At 36.3% G+C, this 14,697-nt stretch overlaps 2 protein-coding genes across 3 annotated transcripts; both read left to right on the top strand.

Moving 5' to 3' along the window:
- Window positions 1-254: 254 nt before the first annotated feature.
- On the top strand, window positions 255-3,224 carry LOC100721596 (keratin-associated protein 20-2-like). Of its 2 annotated transcripts, XM_013149741.1 has the most exons (2): window positions 295-364; window positions 3,136-3,224. In XM_013149741.1, exons 1-2 carry the CDS (start codon window positions 295-297, stop codon window positions 3,222-3,224), a joined length of 159 nt encoding a protein of 52 aa, XP_013005195.1. The 2 variants fall into 2 exon arrangements, with proteins under 2 accessions (XP_063108454.1, XP_013005195.1); XM_063252384.1 differs by lacking the exon at window positions 3,136-3,224 and having other exon boundaries at window positions 255-706.
- A 2,994-nt stretch (window positions 3,225-6,218) lies between these two features.
- On the top strand, window positions 6,219-6,645 carry LOC100721048 (keratin-associated protein 20-2-like). Its single transcript, XM_003467281.2, has one exon. The coding sequence runs from the start codon at window positions 6,258-6,260 to the stop codon at window positions 6,423-6,425; it is 168 nt and encodes a 55-aa protein (XP_003467329.1). The 5' UTR covers window positions 6,219-6,257; the 3' UTR covers window positions 6,426-6,645.
- The last annotated feature ends 8,052 nt before the right edge of the window (window positions 6,646-14,697 follow it).

Raw genomic sequence — 14,697 nt, 5'->3', positions numbered from 1 at the left:
CTATATAACCAGAGCCTTGAAAATAGAACACGTGTTTCATTCTGAAAGCCTATAATTGTACCATAGAATGCTGGCATAACAGCAAAATTATCACAGCTTTGAGGGCCTTGTTTTCTCAATAAATCAAGATATTCATGACCCTCTCTGAAGCTTATTAGTGAGACGTATGATGCTGCTGCCTGTGGTTTTCCCCACCCACCTCCCAGGATGTATAAAAGGCCCTTGTAGACAGGGACATACAGACACAAGACAGCCACTTCCAGATCCTCAACAGAACAGCCCACTCCTGACAACATGTGCTACTATGGCAACTACTACAGTGGCCTGGGCTATGGCTATGGTCGCCTAGGCTGTGGCTATGGCTGTGGCTGTGGCTATGGTGGCTATGGTTATGGCTGTTGCCGCCCCCTGTGCTGTAGAAGATACTGGTCCTATGGCTTCTACTGAAGAATTTTCAGAGCTTCTTAGCCTGTTCAACCTCCTGTTTTACCAGAATATTCTCCAACTTCCTTTACATGATAAATTTTCAACTGACTTCAAAAACACCAAATATAAATTAAATTCTCTGAAAAGCAAAGAAAACACAACATGCCATTTGGAGTCATCTGTATACGTTGGACTATATGATAGGTTGCAGAAAAGTGTATTATTTTGACTCTCAATTTTTTATTAAAAGTATATAAATAAATATTTATTTCAACATAAATATGACTTTAGTGCTATTCTACTACATTATGAATTTTAGTTATATGGTTGTGTGTTTGTGGGTGGTTAATCACATGTATGCAGTTGTGGTGTCCTCAAAGAATGTGACAAAAGGAGAAAGAAGATAAGAGGGGTTGGGAATGTAGAATAGACATAGGGAGCTCTTTTCTGATAGTTAAAAGGGTAAAATAACAAAGAAAAAGTATCCTATCTTTCTCACAGATCATAAAACTTTGCTTGTATGTACAGATCAGCCATCATTTTTGTTTTTTATGCTCCTTACCTAAAATTATCAAGATGACCATTTCAACAACAATATCTTGATTTACACATCAGGTCATATAAAACTATTTGATCTTGTCTGTTTGTGTCATTTACAACAAAAGTGGTGGGATTATATCCACTAGAACTCAAACTCTAAACATTATTTCTCGTTTGAAAATATTCTGCCTGAAGCATGATATTAGTTGTTATCTTTCAGTCACTTTTCTCATTACTTCCACAAACACTCAACACCCTAAACTTAAAGGAAGAAATTTTTATTTAGCCTCATGGTCAGCTGACTCCAAGGCAGAAACTTCAATGTGAAATGGCCTCAGCAGAGCTTAAACTATTCATCTTATGACAGACAAAGAGCAGAGGAGGAGGAGAAGAGGAGGAGGAGGAGGAGGAAACATAGCCTTCCACACCATCCTACAATAAATCAGCTAAATGGCCCCAGCTCCTCAGAGTGCACTCAGCTACTGACAGATAAATATGCTGATGGGTCCAGAACCACCGTGATGCTCTCATTTCCCAAAGCCTTACCTTTGAATGCATAGACCATTACTGGTGTTACATATAGAAAATGACAGGAAAAATAACAATATTCTGGCTGAGGAATATGGATTCACATAGTTTTCTAACATACAGAAATTCGTTCTCTCCATTCATAAAATAATATACTTTATGTGCATATCAAAAATAATTTTGTCTATAATCAGGCAATAACTGTTAAGTAACAAATTATCTTTAGATATTTTTACCCTTGATCCTGGCCATTATAAAATATGCACATGAATGTCAATTTTCTCCAGATTAAAATTGCTTCCATTTTAAAAGAAATTAGTTTTCACCTGTGTTCAGCAGCATAAAATCAAGAGAAGCTTCATTCTTTAAGTACCCTGTAATATAACAGATTACAATAACATACAATGTAAATAGATCCTGACTGTAAAATTTATCAAGCTGTGTGTCTGTGTTTCTTTTCATGCAAATTATATTTAATACATTAAATTAAAAAATTAAAACAATATTAAAATATAAATCTGTGTCTGAGTATTCTTATTTACATTAGTATTCATCTATCAAGTAAAATCTGAGAGAACAAAGAAATGCATGGCTTATTTGACTGTTCTATCCTGGTATACACTTTTCAAGAGATGCCACTGACACACCTGCAAGCCATTTGTGAAATACAGACTAGACAGTGGTTTTGTACAAAGGTATTTAACACCTGTGCATGAAGCATCAACCTAACCTTACTGTGTTTCCCTGTTACATCTGTGTCAAAGACAAATATACATTTTTTGTCCATAAAATGCTGAATTATTTCCTGATATCTATGAAAACATTTACTGAAGATCAAGATTTAAATATCCTCTCTATATATGCAAATATAGTAACTTGCCACCGATTACCAGTAGCATAGCTCATTTTCATCATGAATAAGAGTCAGGAAATAAGTTCCTATAAATAAGATTATTAAGGAGAGAGAAGTTAAGGGAAGGGGAAAAGGGGGGAGGGGAGGAAGAAGAGTGAAAAGGAAAAAGAAAAAAGAAAGAGAAAGAAAAGAATAGAAAGAAAAAGAAAAAGAAATAATGAAATAAAAAGAGAAGGTAGAAAAGAAAAAAGAGAAAGAAAGAAGAATAAAAAGGAAAAGAAAGAATGAAAGAAAAAGAAGGAAGGAAGAGAAAAAGAAAAAGGAAAGAAAGAAAGAAAAAGAAAGAATGCAAGTTGCTACTGTGCATGAACTGAAACAAAATAAGACAAAAATAAAATTGGATACTTAATTTTCATGTTTTGCATTTTGAGCTAATCCAGTTATATGTGCACAATTAATTAAATGTAGAATAAACTAAAGTTTTGAAAATAAAACAGGAGATTCATTTCAACATGCCATAATTTGATCTTGGAATTCTGGCATAAGAACAAAATTATATCAGTTACAAAAGCCTTGTTTTGTCAGTAACTACATATTTATAATATGTTGTGAACTTTATTAGTGAGGTAATATGATGCTACACTGCCCGTGGGTTTCTCCACCCACTGCCAGGGAGGTATGAAAGCTCATGGGACACAGTGATAGGCGTCCACACAAGAATACCTACTTCCACTAGTCAGCTGGAAAATCCACTCCTGACACCATGTGCTACTACTGCAACTACTGAGGTGGCCTGGGCTGTGACCATGGCTGTGGCTATGGCTATGGCGGGTATGGTTACGGCTGTTGCCGCCCCCTGTGCTGTAGAAGATACTAGTCCTATGGCTTCTACTGAGGAGTTTCCATAGCTTCTTAGCCTATTGGCTACCACCTTCTGTTTTATAGAAATTATCTCAAGTGCCTTTGAAAACATCAACTATATACAAAATACTCTAAAAAAAATTAAACTCAGCAAGACATCCTCACTCCAGCGTCATTTGCATTTTGTGATCCTTTGTAGAAAATTGTATTATTTTTATAATACTATGTAAAACATGATTAAATTTGACTCATAATTTTATATTAAAATATTTTATTAAATAAACTATATTTCAATATAATTATTGTTTTGTTACTGTTCTCCATTAAGAGTATTGGTTATATATACGTAACTTTATGATTAGTCACAATGCGTGGGTGATGTTTGGGAGAACAACATAAAGAGATAAAGAAAGGAATTTAGGAGACAGACAGAATGAGGGTGAAGAGAAAGCTTGTTGTGATCATCGTGGGTCTCACCAAAATGGGTAAAACATCAGTTCTTCCTCATGAATCACACAAATTTGTCTTACATATATCTTTTAATCTTAACTCCCACTTGTGTACTTACATTTTTTATCTAAATATTTTAAAAGACAATTTGTATAAAAAGGTCTATATTCACCTAAGATCATTTAAAAATATCTGTATCCTTGAGGTCATTTGTGACATCAGGTTTGAATTCTATCAGCTAGAGCTGTGTGTAAAGATTTTTCTCTTAATTTTAATATTTTGTTCTGCCAAGACAATGCTTATAGATGTTGCCGTAGACACATTTCTCATCACTTAGATGAAATCATTGATTCCCACAAGGCTCATGGTCAGCAAGCCCCAAGCAGAAATGGTATGATGAAGAAAAAAAACAGAAACAGAGCTATTCATGTCACGACAGGGGAAGAGAGGAGCCAGGGAGGGAGATAAACCCTCAAGATCACACACCCTGTGACCAGCTTCGTTCCAGGTCCCACCTCCTGAGAGCACACGCAGTTTCTGACACATTAGTGATTAATACACTTTTCCGTATATTACCCTGTGATCCAGTCACCTTCCAAACGCACTGCCTCTGTATGCGTGAGCTTTTTCCAAGACATTCTAGATCTAAAGTATAACTAATGCTGTCATACTGAAAATGTCAGCAAAAATAATGACATTCTGGCTTACCCACAAGGCTCCAAGTAAATCTGTAATACACCAGCTATCTTAATGATTTAGGAAATAATACATGTATTGCAATGATGAAAATCATGAAAATTAGGTGTTCCATGTTTTTGTTTTGTTTCAGTTCTTGTGCAGGCACAAGTTTGTCTTCCTTCCTCCCCCCCCCTCTGGCCCTCTCTCTCTCCCCTCCCTCCTCCCTTACTCCCTTTCTCTTTCCCTCCCTCTCTTTCTCTTTCTTTCTTTTTGGTGCAGTTGTGGTGCTTGAATAAGATATACACAGAGAGAGAGAAACAAAGAGAGGAGCTCTTTTTAGATACTTATATGTCTAAACTGCTTGGGTAAAGATATGAGCTCTTTCTCACTAACCATACAAACTTACTGTACATGTGTCTTTTACTCTTAATTACCAAGTCTGTTGTCTCAGTTCTTGAGAGGTTTTCTTTTTCAAAATCATAACATATTTGGCTAGTAAAAAAAAAAAACATTAGATTTTTATTTATTTCTTATCCCAAACACTGGCCTTTATGAGATGTGTGATCATGCATGCCATTTTCACCAATTAAAACTGATCTCATCCCACAAGAAATTAATTTTGACTTGTGCACAGCAACATAAAATCCAAGGGGTAGCTTTTCTTTTCTTTAAATATCTTCCAATATTGAAAATTAAAATAGTACTTATTTAAAATGATCTTGGGGCCAGGGATTTAGTTCAGCGGCATAAGCACCTGCCTGGCAAGCACAGGGTCATGAGTTCAACCCCCAGTACCATAAAAAAAATGATCCTTACTATAGAATTCATCAAATTGTACTCTTATAATAAATTATTTTATTTTAGGAAAATTACATTAAATAAATTCAAAATTGTAGAGCAATGCATAACACATAAATCCATGGCTTAGTATATCTATTTTTATGAACATGGTACCTATTGCCTAAAATCTGAACAAACAAAGGAGTTCAGGGCTTCTTTGATTCTTCTTTTACTGTTATACACTTGAAAATAAATGTCACTGCCACACCTACAAGCCATCTCTGAGACTGAAAGTAAACTCTGATTTTGTAAAAAGAGACCTATCAGTTGCGGATGGAGCACCCATTTAATTTTAATGTGTTTCACTTTTACATCTGCAATATATTTATGAAGAGGGTCAAAGACAAATATAGACTTGTCCAAAAGTGGCCATGTGTTTACTTAGTTTGAATGTCCTCTATATACAAATGTGATTGTAGCTTCCACCAATTTCCAACAGCGTAAGTTATTCATCATGAACAAGTCAGGAAATAAATTCCTACTAATAGGAGTATTCTAGACTGGAAAGGAGAGGAAAGGGAAGGAGAAATGTAAAGGGATTGAGAAAGGAAAAGGAGGGAGGGAGAGAGAGAGAGACAGAGAGACAGAGAGGTAGGCAGAGACAGAGAGGGAAAGGAGGGTGGGAGGAAGAAACAGAGCATCAGAGGAAGGGAGAAGTGGGACGGAGAGACACAAACTTGTTTCTGTTCAGGGATAGAAACAAAACAAAAATAAAAATGGAACGCCTAATTTTCATGATTTTCATCACAACATGTAATTAGGTCATGCATACACAATTAACTAAATATAGGATAAAGTATTCTTGAGGATAGAACAGGAAACTCATTTTAACAGCTCCTAATTTGATCATGGAATCCTGACATAACAGCAAAATTATTTCAGTTATGAAGACCTTGCTTTCTCAATAAATTCATATTTATGACCATATCTGAAGCTCATTGGTGAGGTAATATGATGCTACAATGCTTGTGGTTTCTCCACCCATCTTCAAGGAGGTATAAAAGGCTCTTGCCACACAGTGATATCAGGACACAAGACAGCCATTTCCAGATCCTCTACAGAACCGCCCACTGCTGACACCATGTGCTACTACGGCAGCTACTATGGTGGCCTGGGCTACGGCTATGGTGGCCTGGGCTGTGGCTATGGCTGTGGCTGTGGCTATGGCTCTGGAGGCTACGGCAGGTATGGTTATGGCTGTTGCCGCCCCCTGTGCTGTAGAAGATACTGGTCCTATGGCTTCTACTGAAGAATTCTCACAGTTTCTTAGCCTGTAGGCTATAACTTCTGTTTTCCTGGAATTATTCCAAATTTTCTTCACATGAAAAACTTGTATGTCCTCAGAAACACCAACTAAACACAACATTATCTTAAAAAAATTAAATTCAGTAAGGCATTTATACTCAATATCATTTTGGTTATGTGATAGGTATAGAAACATGTATGTATTATTTTTATGCCTTATAAGATGTGATCAAATTTGATTCTCATTTTTGTGTAACAAGATACATCATGAAATAAAACTGTCATCAGAAAGAAAGTTGGCTTTGTGCTGTGCTTCTGAATTGTTAGTCCTGCTTCAATAGTTGTGGTGTTTGAATAAGACATATTTGGGGGATTAGAGCTTTTTAGATAATTAGAAGTCTAAACTGATTGAGTAAAAGTATGAGCTCATACTAACCTGCTTTATATGTAAATGTCTTTTAATCTTTCCAACCATTTCTGTTTGCTCATGTGCTTCTCATTGAAAATTTTTAAATGCTAGTTCTGAAATATGACCTGAGTCCATACCAGATTATTTAAAAGTATGAATTGTCATGTTTATGTCATGTATCTGGATTGTATCACCTAGTGCTCTAACTACAAAATATTTTTCATTTTTTAAAACATCTTCTGCAAAAAGGATAATTTTAGGTGTTTTTCTAGATACATTTGTCACCACTTAACACAGAAAACCTAACATCCACATCACAGAGGAGAATCGGTTTATTTTGGTGAGGGCCTGCAGAGACCAAAGCAGAAATGGCATGGTGCCAAGGCCTGGGCGGAACGTAAGCTATTCATCTCATGGCAGACAAAGAGCAGAGAGAGAACAGAGGAGCTGGGGGGTGGGGGACACAGTTTGCTTCCAAGGCCACAGTCTCATGAGGCCCCCATCTGCCAGCAGCAGATCCAGCTTCTAAAACATCAGCAAACGAACACACAGGTGAGTAGAGCACCATGACCCAGTCACCTTTCATTAGCCCTCCTCTGACTGTATCATTTACCAAAGTCCTCTGAAACCCTCTGAGGCTTACACAGATCTAAACTTGTAATCAGTTTCAAAAACACTCCATGTACTCTTGAGAATGTTGAGGTTGGGTTTGATCAAAGTTGATCTATTGTCAACTTTGCTAATTGTATTTTTAAGTCCACTATGTCCTTGCTTATTTATATTTTTATCAGCTCATTATCTCAGTTTTTAAGGTACATATTTTGTTTTATGCTATTATAATTGTGGGAAATATTTTGATTTTAATCTAGCTACCCTACTTGTACCACATTGAGTAAAAATGGCTTAGGGTTTCCTGATGAATTAGCCTCACAACAGTTGTAATATCTTCTTTATTTCTAGCAATTCTATTGCCTTAAACGCTATCATGTTTGATATTAACATACCTGCAGTGATTTTATCTGTTTGCAATGTATAATGTTTCTGTCTTCTCATTTTCCAACACCCTGACACAACATGACAGAACCCTATATATTTTAAACAGCAGTCAGATATTGCATCTAAGTTTGCAAATATTTTTATGAAGTATTTAATTCATTTATATTACTGATCCACTTGGGCTTTAACCTACCCCTCCGCTACCTGCATTGTTTAATTTAATAGTTTTGTTTCATTTCTTCTCTTTGTTTTTCTTGACATATTTAATTATATTCCATTTTCCATTTCTTGACTTGAAAATATTTATCCTCTTACATTTCTTATAGTGGTTCTCCAGAGAATAAAACATGCATTCTTTAGTTGCTGCATCCTATCAGAAATTAGCATTTTTACTATGCACGTATATAGGGCTAGAGCCTTAGAGCATACTTACCAAAATTACACTACTGTCTTTGTTGTTACTGCTGTAAAACACATTGGCTTACATATACTTTCTATTCCACAGAGGAGATGCTACTGTGCTGCTGCTGCTGATGATGATGATGACGATGACAATTAATAAATACAGTATCCATTTATATTTACTTGTATAAATACAGACATTCACCCATTCCTTGTTCCTCACTTTACTTTTGTGTTTCTGACCTAATTCATTTTCTCCTTGTTTAAAGAATTCCTTTAGTAGTATTTCTTTAAGTGCCAGAATGTTAACAACAAAGTCCCTCAGTATTTTTCCCTGAAATTATTTTTATTACTCCTCTTCATGTTTAATTTAACAAATATATTAAGCAAATTTTTATAATATCACTAAAAAAAGAAATCTGATCTGCAATAAAATTTAAATATAGGCATTAATTTGCACACAATTTTATAAATTGCATTTCCATAATAATAGTTTGTGCAATTGAGGACACTACTGAATACACTGAATGAGACTGGAAGACAAATACAAAAAAATTCAGGATATTTCTTACAATAAATTATTCAATTAAGAAAAATAGTACTTCAATCAACCACCAGACTATCAGTAGGACAAAGATCAAGAAATGTCCACCTGTTTCTCTGAATTACTCTTACATTTTGGTCAGTGAGGACGTTGCAGGAAGCATGAGTCCTTCTCAGGAAAGTAACTGGTATTGCATGTAAAATTCCACATTCCAAAAGCCACATATGATCCCACTGCTGTTAACTGATAATACGGTCTCGTGGTTCTTTAACCAGTCTTGCTCAGTTTTGGCACACTGGGACTTTCAGGAGTCACAGTAGTGGAGGTTTCACTGAGATGGGAAACGTTCCCTCATCCCTGCCTCAGCACTGCTCATTTTTTTTATGAATCCTAATTAAAATCTGAATATGTTTGCATGTTGGCTTGTTTTCTTGCTTGTTGCTTGCTTGTTTGCTTGGTAGGAGTCACTATTAAATCCAGATTATTCATACTGAGTTATACCCACAGCCCATTTTAGTCTTTATTTTGAGATAGAATTTCACTAAGTCGCCCAGGGTAGGCTGGAACTTGTGATCCTCCTGAGTCTCCTGGGGTGCTGGGATTATAGGTGTTCACCATGATGCCCAGCTAAGAATCCTAAATTTAGAAAGATGTCTTTGCCTCACTATGACATAAAACTTTACAAGGCTATAAATGTAGATTTAGCTCATAAGACATATAAAATCTACCTCTGGAAATAGATAAATATATGATGGAAATGGATGTGCACAAGTACACAGTGAACTCCATACTGAATCAAAAACTCCCCAATGCAAAGATGATACAAATTGAAATAAGAATGATGATATCTGTTTACTAGGTTTTATGGAACAAAGAATCTATAAATGAATTCATACATGTAAGAAATCTATGTCTATTGTACAGTATATTTAAAAATTTTCAAATCCTAGAAGATGATCATCCATTGGTAATATCATTATGTATTTCCTTCCACAAATTTTCATTCATATATCAAGATATTGTTTCTATATTACATGATTCTTAATTGAATAAAAATAAATATCAGCAAAAACGCAACTTAAGAATTTCCCTAACAGATGAAACATAGGCTCTATACAAAATTGCAAGGAATAAGGGATGTCTGCATGGGCTAAGAATTGTTTATTAGACACAGTTTGTTTGAATAGAAGAGTCGAGAGAATTCCAGATGTCACTTATTTATCAATATGTTTCTCTTTTTGACCAACAATAAAGTCAAGAAATTTCAGTCAGAAATAGGAAGCCGAATCTTCTTGTGCTTGGTCCCCACCCTCTACTGAGATAACAGTGGTGCATCTTCATATAGTAAATCTGTAAGCTCAGAAAACTAGGTCTCAGCCACTCAGTGAAGCCTACTACTCTTGCCAAAATGCTCTTGCCAGGTTGTGGCTCTGGCTACCACCATTCATTTTGTTTTTGCCACATCAGATTCTACCGAAAAACTTCTAAAGACATTTGGACTACTGTCTCCTACATTCAGGGTCTGAGATATTTTTACAAAATATCTTTCATGACCCTGTTACAAAAATGAACATTTCACCAGACTACTGAAAAATAAAACCAAACCATACTACTCTTGATTCAGTATTTTTCAAATAGATTTAAGAAAATTATATTAAATATCTCATTTTTGTAACTACTCTAATTTTCTGTATCACATTTTTATACTTCTTTATAGTTTACATAACATTTGTAATTTTTTTCAATAAATCACCTGTAATCAACGTTATTTTGTTTCATTTTTCTATAATAGGTGTAATTATCATGTATTTTTAATTGTGAGTACTAAGGAGAAAGAGAAAGGAAGATAAAATCTGTGAAGATTCTTCTCCTTCAGGAGAAGTGGACTACATGATCTTTCTGCTTCCCTAGAAATCTGTCGGCTGGGGGCACACCTCCGGGCATAAGTAACAGCTAGATTTTTCTGGGTGAAATAATAAACCTCTCATTGTGTGGTATTTTTCCAGTGTAATTAACAACTTGATCATCATGAACTCTTTCTCTGGGTCTCTGCTTTACCTGTTGCTGTTCTATATGATGCAGAATGCATCTATAGGCTGATGACTCTCATGACCTTTGTCAGCACTCTGTTTCTCCCTTTTTGGCTATCGATAGAAATATACAAATCATATTCCATGTAGCTCTTCCCTTTTCAGGTGCAATTAAATACTGACCAGAATTAAAACTGACCAGAAGTCACTTTTATCATGAGAAATATTGCTTGAAGTATTTTTGACGTTTATCACTGTATCAGGAAACTGCAACTAGTGATTTTAGAATAAACTAATACAACAAAGGAAAGGTTTTATTAATATTTCTTCTATGGAGCTTAAAAATAAAATAATGAATTAAACTTGCATTTCAAAAAACAATATATAAAAATGGCTAATAATATATAATGATATTCAGATCTATAAGCCATCAAGGAAATGCAAAATGAATCACTACTTACCTGCCAGAATACTACAGGAAAACACACTGTTGCGTAGGATGTGGAGCAGTGGCCTGGATAGTTGGAGGACACAATCACTTTGGAAAACTGTTTGGTAAAGTGCCCACAGAAACTGTGCATTTTTGTGCATTGTAATCTGTGATTTCTCATTCCAGTGACACAAACAGCCAAAACACATCTGTGGCCAAATGAATTGTTCTTCCAGTGCTTATTTCTTGCTCTCAGCCTTCACAAAAGGATGATATGTCCTTTCTCCACTGTTGTTGGCTTAGCTGTAATATTTGTGGCCAAATATCATAATGGACAGAGTGGAAATGGACCAAGTGTATACCACCTGGGATAGACATGAATGGACATGTGGGTAGAGCCTCAGAACTTGCTTCCACAGTTGGACAAAATCACCTGAACTTTTTTCCTTCAACATTAAGAAAGGAGATGGATTGATCAGATTCTGGCCAAAGTTAGAGGAACCATAAAAGAACCAACTCAATACTTAGTCCCAAACTTAACCTAATTTGGCCAAACGATGGATAAAGTACATACAGATGAGGATGAAGCAACTGTATATTGGTACAGCGTAGCATGATCTGTATTTATTTGTCATACGATATTATTGCAGAAATATCTTAACTGATACATATAAGAATTTATCAGGAGACATATGCAGGGTTATGCACTGAAGTAACATCTATAACTTTAAAAATTGGAAACAACCCAACACTTTTGCTAAACGTGGGTAAGTCATGTTTTATCACATAAGACCAATATTCAGCAATAAAAATTTTAAAAATTGAAAAATAAACCATGTGCATTTCAAAATCACAATACCGAGTGATTGAAATTTGATAAAAATAGAACACATTATTCAAATCCATTTCTATACCCATTCTGTATGGTGCAGAAAGAAGAAAGAAATACATGATGAAGGTTGATTGGACAAATAGTGCCTTGGGAGGGGTGAGATATTTAGGGTTCCACTACTATTCTTGTATTTGAACCAGAAACTTATGAAACTGGCATGATAATTTTATGAAAATTGGTCTATTTTCTTACGTACTAAATTATGATTCATTTCTATGTGGATTTTGTATTTCAGTGAAAGTTTACATTTCAAAAATGAAATGGGACTTTGGCAGCTTATTGAAATTAATCTAAAGATAAACTTGAAGAAAAGAATATGGGTAGGGAAATCTATCACATTTTTAATGTCAAATAACTGTTCCTCTCAGGTGTCACACTCATATACTACCTAACTGGTCAGGGATTTGTCTAACTTAAAGTGAGCTTTTTATTAGAACACACACACATATTTAATTTCTGCCTATCTTGACATAATACAAGCTATTTTTTAATGAGCCAAGAGACTCAACAATTTCTAGATAAGCTATGTCACCGCTACTTAGGATCCCACTGTAAGGAGTTTAAGAGCCCCTTGACAAATAGTGATCACTGAACTTTGGACTTTGAACTGCTGACTCCATGTGCTGTGGCTGTGGCTGTGACCATGGTGGACAAGCATCATGCTGGTGCAATGCATCTCACTTGGCAGATATCAGGCCCACCTCCTAAGTCACAACCACAAAGGAAAGCAATTGAGCTCAGCCACAAGCTCTATTTCATAATCTAGGGGGGAAAGCACACACTAGGCTAGTTCTCACTATAAGATAAATAGGACTGAGAGAACACTATTTTGTGGATTTGTATATGTGTAGTTTTCTTTTTCCTTTTTCCTTAGTCTTTCAATTGATTTCCTTTCTGTTATGGTCATGTCAGGTTAACCCTCGCCAACAACTGCATATGGAAGATTCAAACACCAGATTTCTATTAGCATATTAATTGGTGTGGACCTTCTTAAATTTCCTCTCAATCTTCAATTTTAATTCTCCCCTTTTCCTTTTTCCAGCCCTTGGAAAACTGGCTGTGAGAGGCAGTTGGTTATGACATCTGTCACTCTACTGATGTCCACATTGAATGCAGCAGAGTGGCTGAGTGGCTGTCCGTTTCCTCCCCCAATGCTCCACATGTGTCCCTCTTGAAGCCTCATGCTCAACTGAAGAGGACAACCACCCCTAGAGAAGAGGACCATTACCTCCTCAAGGGTATACAAGTAACTTCACTCCACTGATAGAACTTTCAAACAAGTTCTCAAGGTCCATTTATAGGGAAATAGAAAAGATGGACTGAAGGCTCACAAGAAGCACGAGGATTCTACCCTTTGCATCCTCAAAACTGATATCAAAACAGTGGGATCACTGTTGTGATGTTGCTTGGGCATGTTGTTTAAGAGCCTTGGGAATTAATTTGGAAAGGATTTGAAGGGCTACTGAAAGAGACAGCCCCCTTATGCTGTAAACTATGAGAGAGACTCTGGTCAGAATCTGGAAAACCAAGCTATTGATGAAAATGCTACCAGTTAGGATGAGGCCCAGGAGGCTTCTATTGAGAATGACGTCAATGACTTTTGGATATCAGGTGGTTAGGCTATGCTTTGGTACAGAGTTGGTCTGCATTTTGCTTCTGTTTAAAGATGTTGCCTGGATGGCAGAAAAATTTCAATGTGGTCTACTGCTGGGACCATGGCAGTTACTATGGAAGGGTTTTGGCCAGATCTGTGTTGGAAATTAAGAGCAAAGAGCCAGCAGGGTGACTTGAAGCCTTTTACCACAGTGGAGACTCCAGTGGAGCTGTGGATTGCAAGGATGAAACAGAGGGGAACCGGGGCTGGGGGTTTAGCTCAGCGGCATAAGCACCTGCCTGGCAAGCATTGAGGTCATGAGTTCAATTCCTGGTACCATAAGAAGAAAGAAAAAAAGGGGAAAAAATCAGAGGAGAACCTGGTTATTGATAAGGAACAGGACAATGAAAGAAGACCTAAGCCCTTATACCAAGGGTGGACTGTAGTGGATTAACAAATGGTCAATTTGTGTTATGATTTGTGTCTAGATGCCCCTACCAAAGCTTCATGCACTTTTAGATGGAGCTTTTTCAGAAGTAGCTGAATCTAGACTTTGTGATCAATTCATGGTTCAATGCTAGGATTAATGGTGCAGATATTAAAGCTGAGTTATTGCTTTGATCCGCACACTAACCCAGAAGTCTGGATGAAAGGAACAAAAAGAGGATCCTCTTTCCCTTCTCTGGTTTGCTTTTCTTTCTTTTGCTGCCACGAACTGTTTCTCCTCTGGGATGCCTCTCTGTCAAGCCTCCTTGTCTTGGAGCTCCAATTTTGGAATGAAACCTCTGCAAACTGTGTACTGAATAAAATTTCCTTCCTTTAATTTGGGGCTTTGGTTATTTTGTCTCAGCAATAAGAAAAGTAACTAAGACGTCTTGTAACACCCAGCTGAATTGAACCTGTAAAGTTCTTGGAGTGTGACGCTTAACAGAATTATTGGCAAAAGCATAAAAACAGAACTGGAGGGAAAGACGGTGTG

Source organism: Cavia porcellus, unplaced genomic scaffold (genome assembly GCF_034190915.1).
Source record: "Cavia porcellus strain 051 isolate PalLab524CR breed Dunkin Hartley unplaced genomic scaffold, mCavPor4.1 scaffold_7, whole genome shotgun sequence".
In the NCBI taxonomy this organism is placed as follows: Eukaryota; Metazoa; Chordata; class Mammalia; order Rodentia; family Caviidae; genus Cavia; species Cavia porcellus.
This window is presented reverse-complemented; position numbering and strand designations above follow the sequence as displayed.

Excerpts from the sequence above, each read along its gene's own strand:
- LOC100721596 (XM_013149741.1), top strand. The coding sequence starts at position 295 with ATGTGCTACTATGGCAACTACTACAGTGGCCTGGGCTATGGCTATGGT. Across the intron at positions 365-3,135 it reads CCTAGGCTGTGGCTATGGCT|GTGGCCTGGGCTGTGACCAT; the intron begins GTGGCTGTGGCT and ends GCAACTACTGAG.
- LOC100721048 (XM_003467281.2), top strand. The coding sequence starts at position 6,258 with ATGTGCTACTACGGCAGCTACTATGGTGGCCTGGGCTACGGCTATGGT.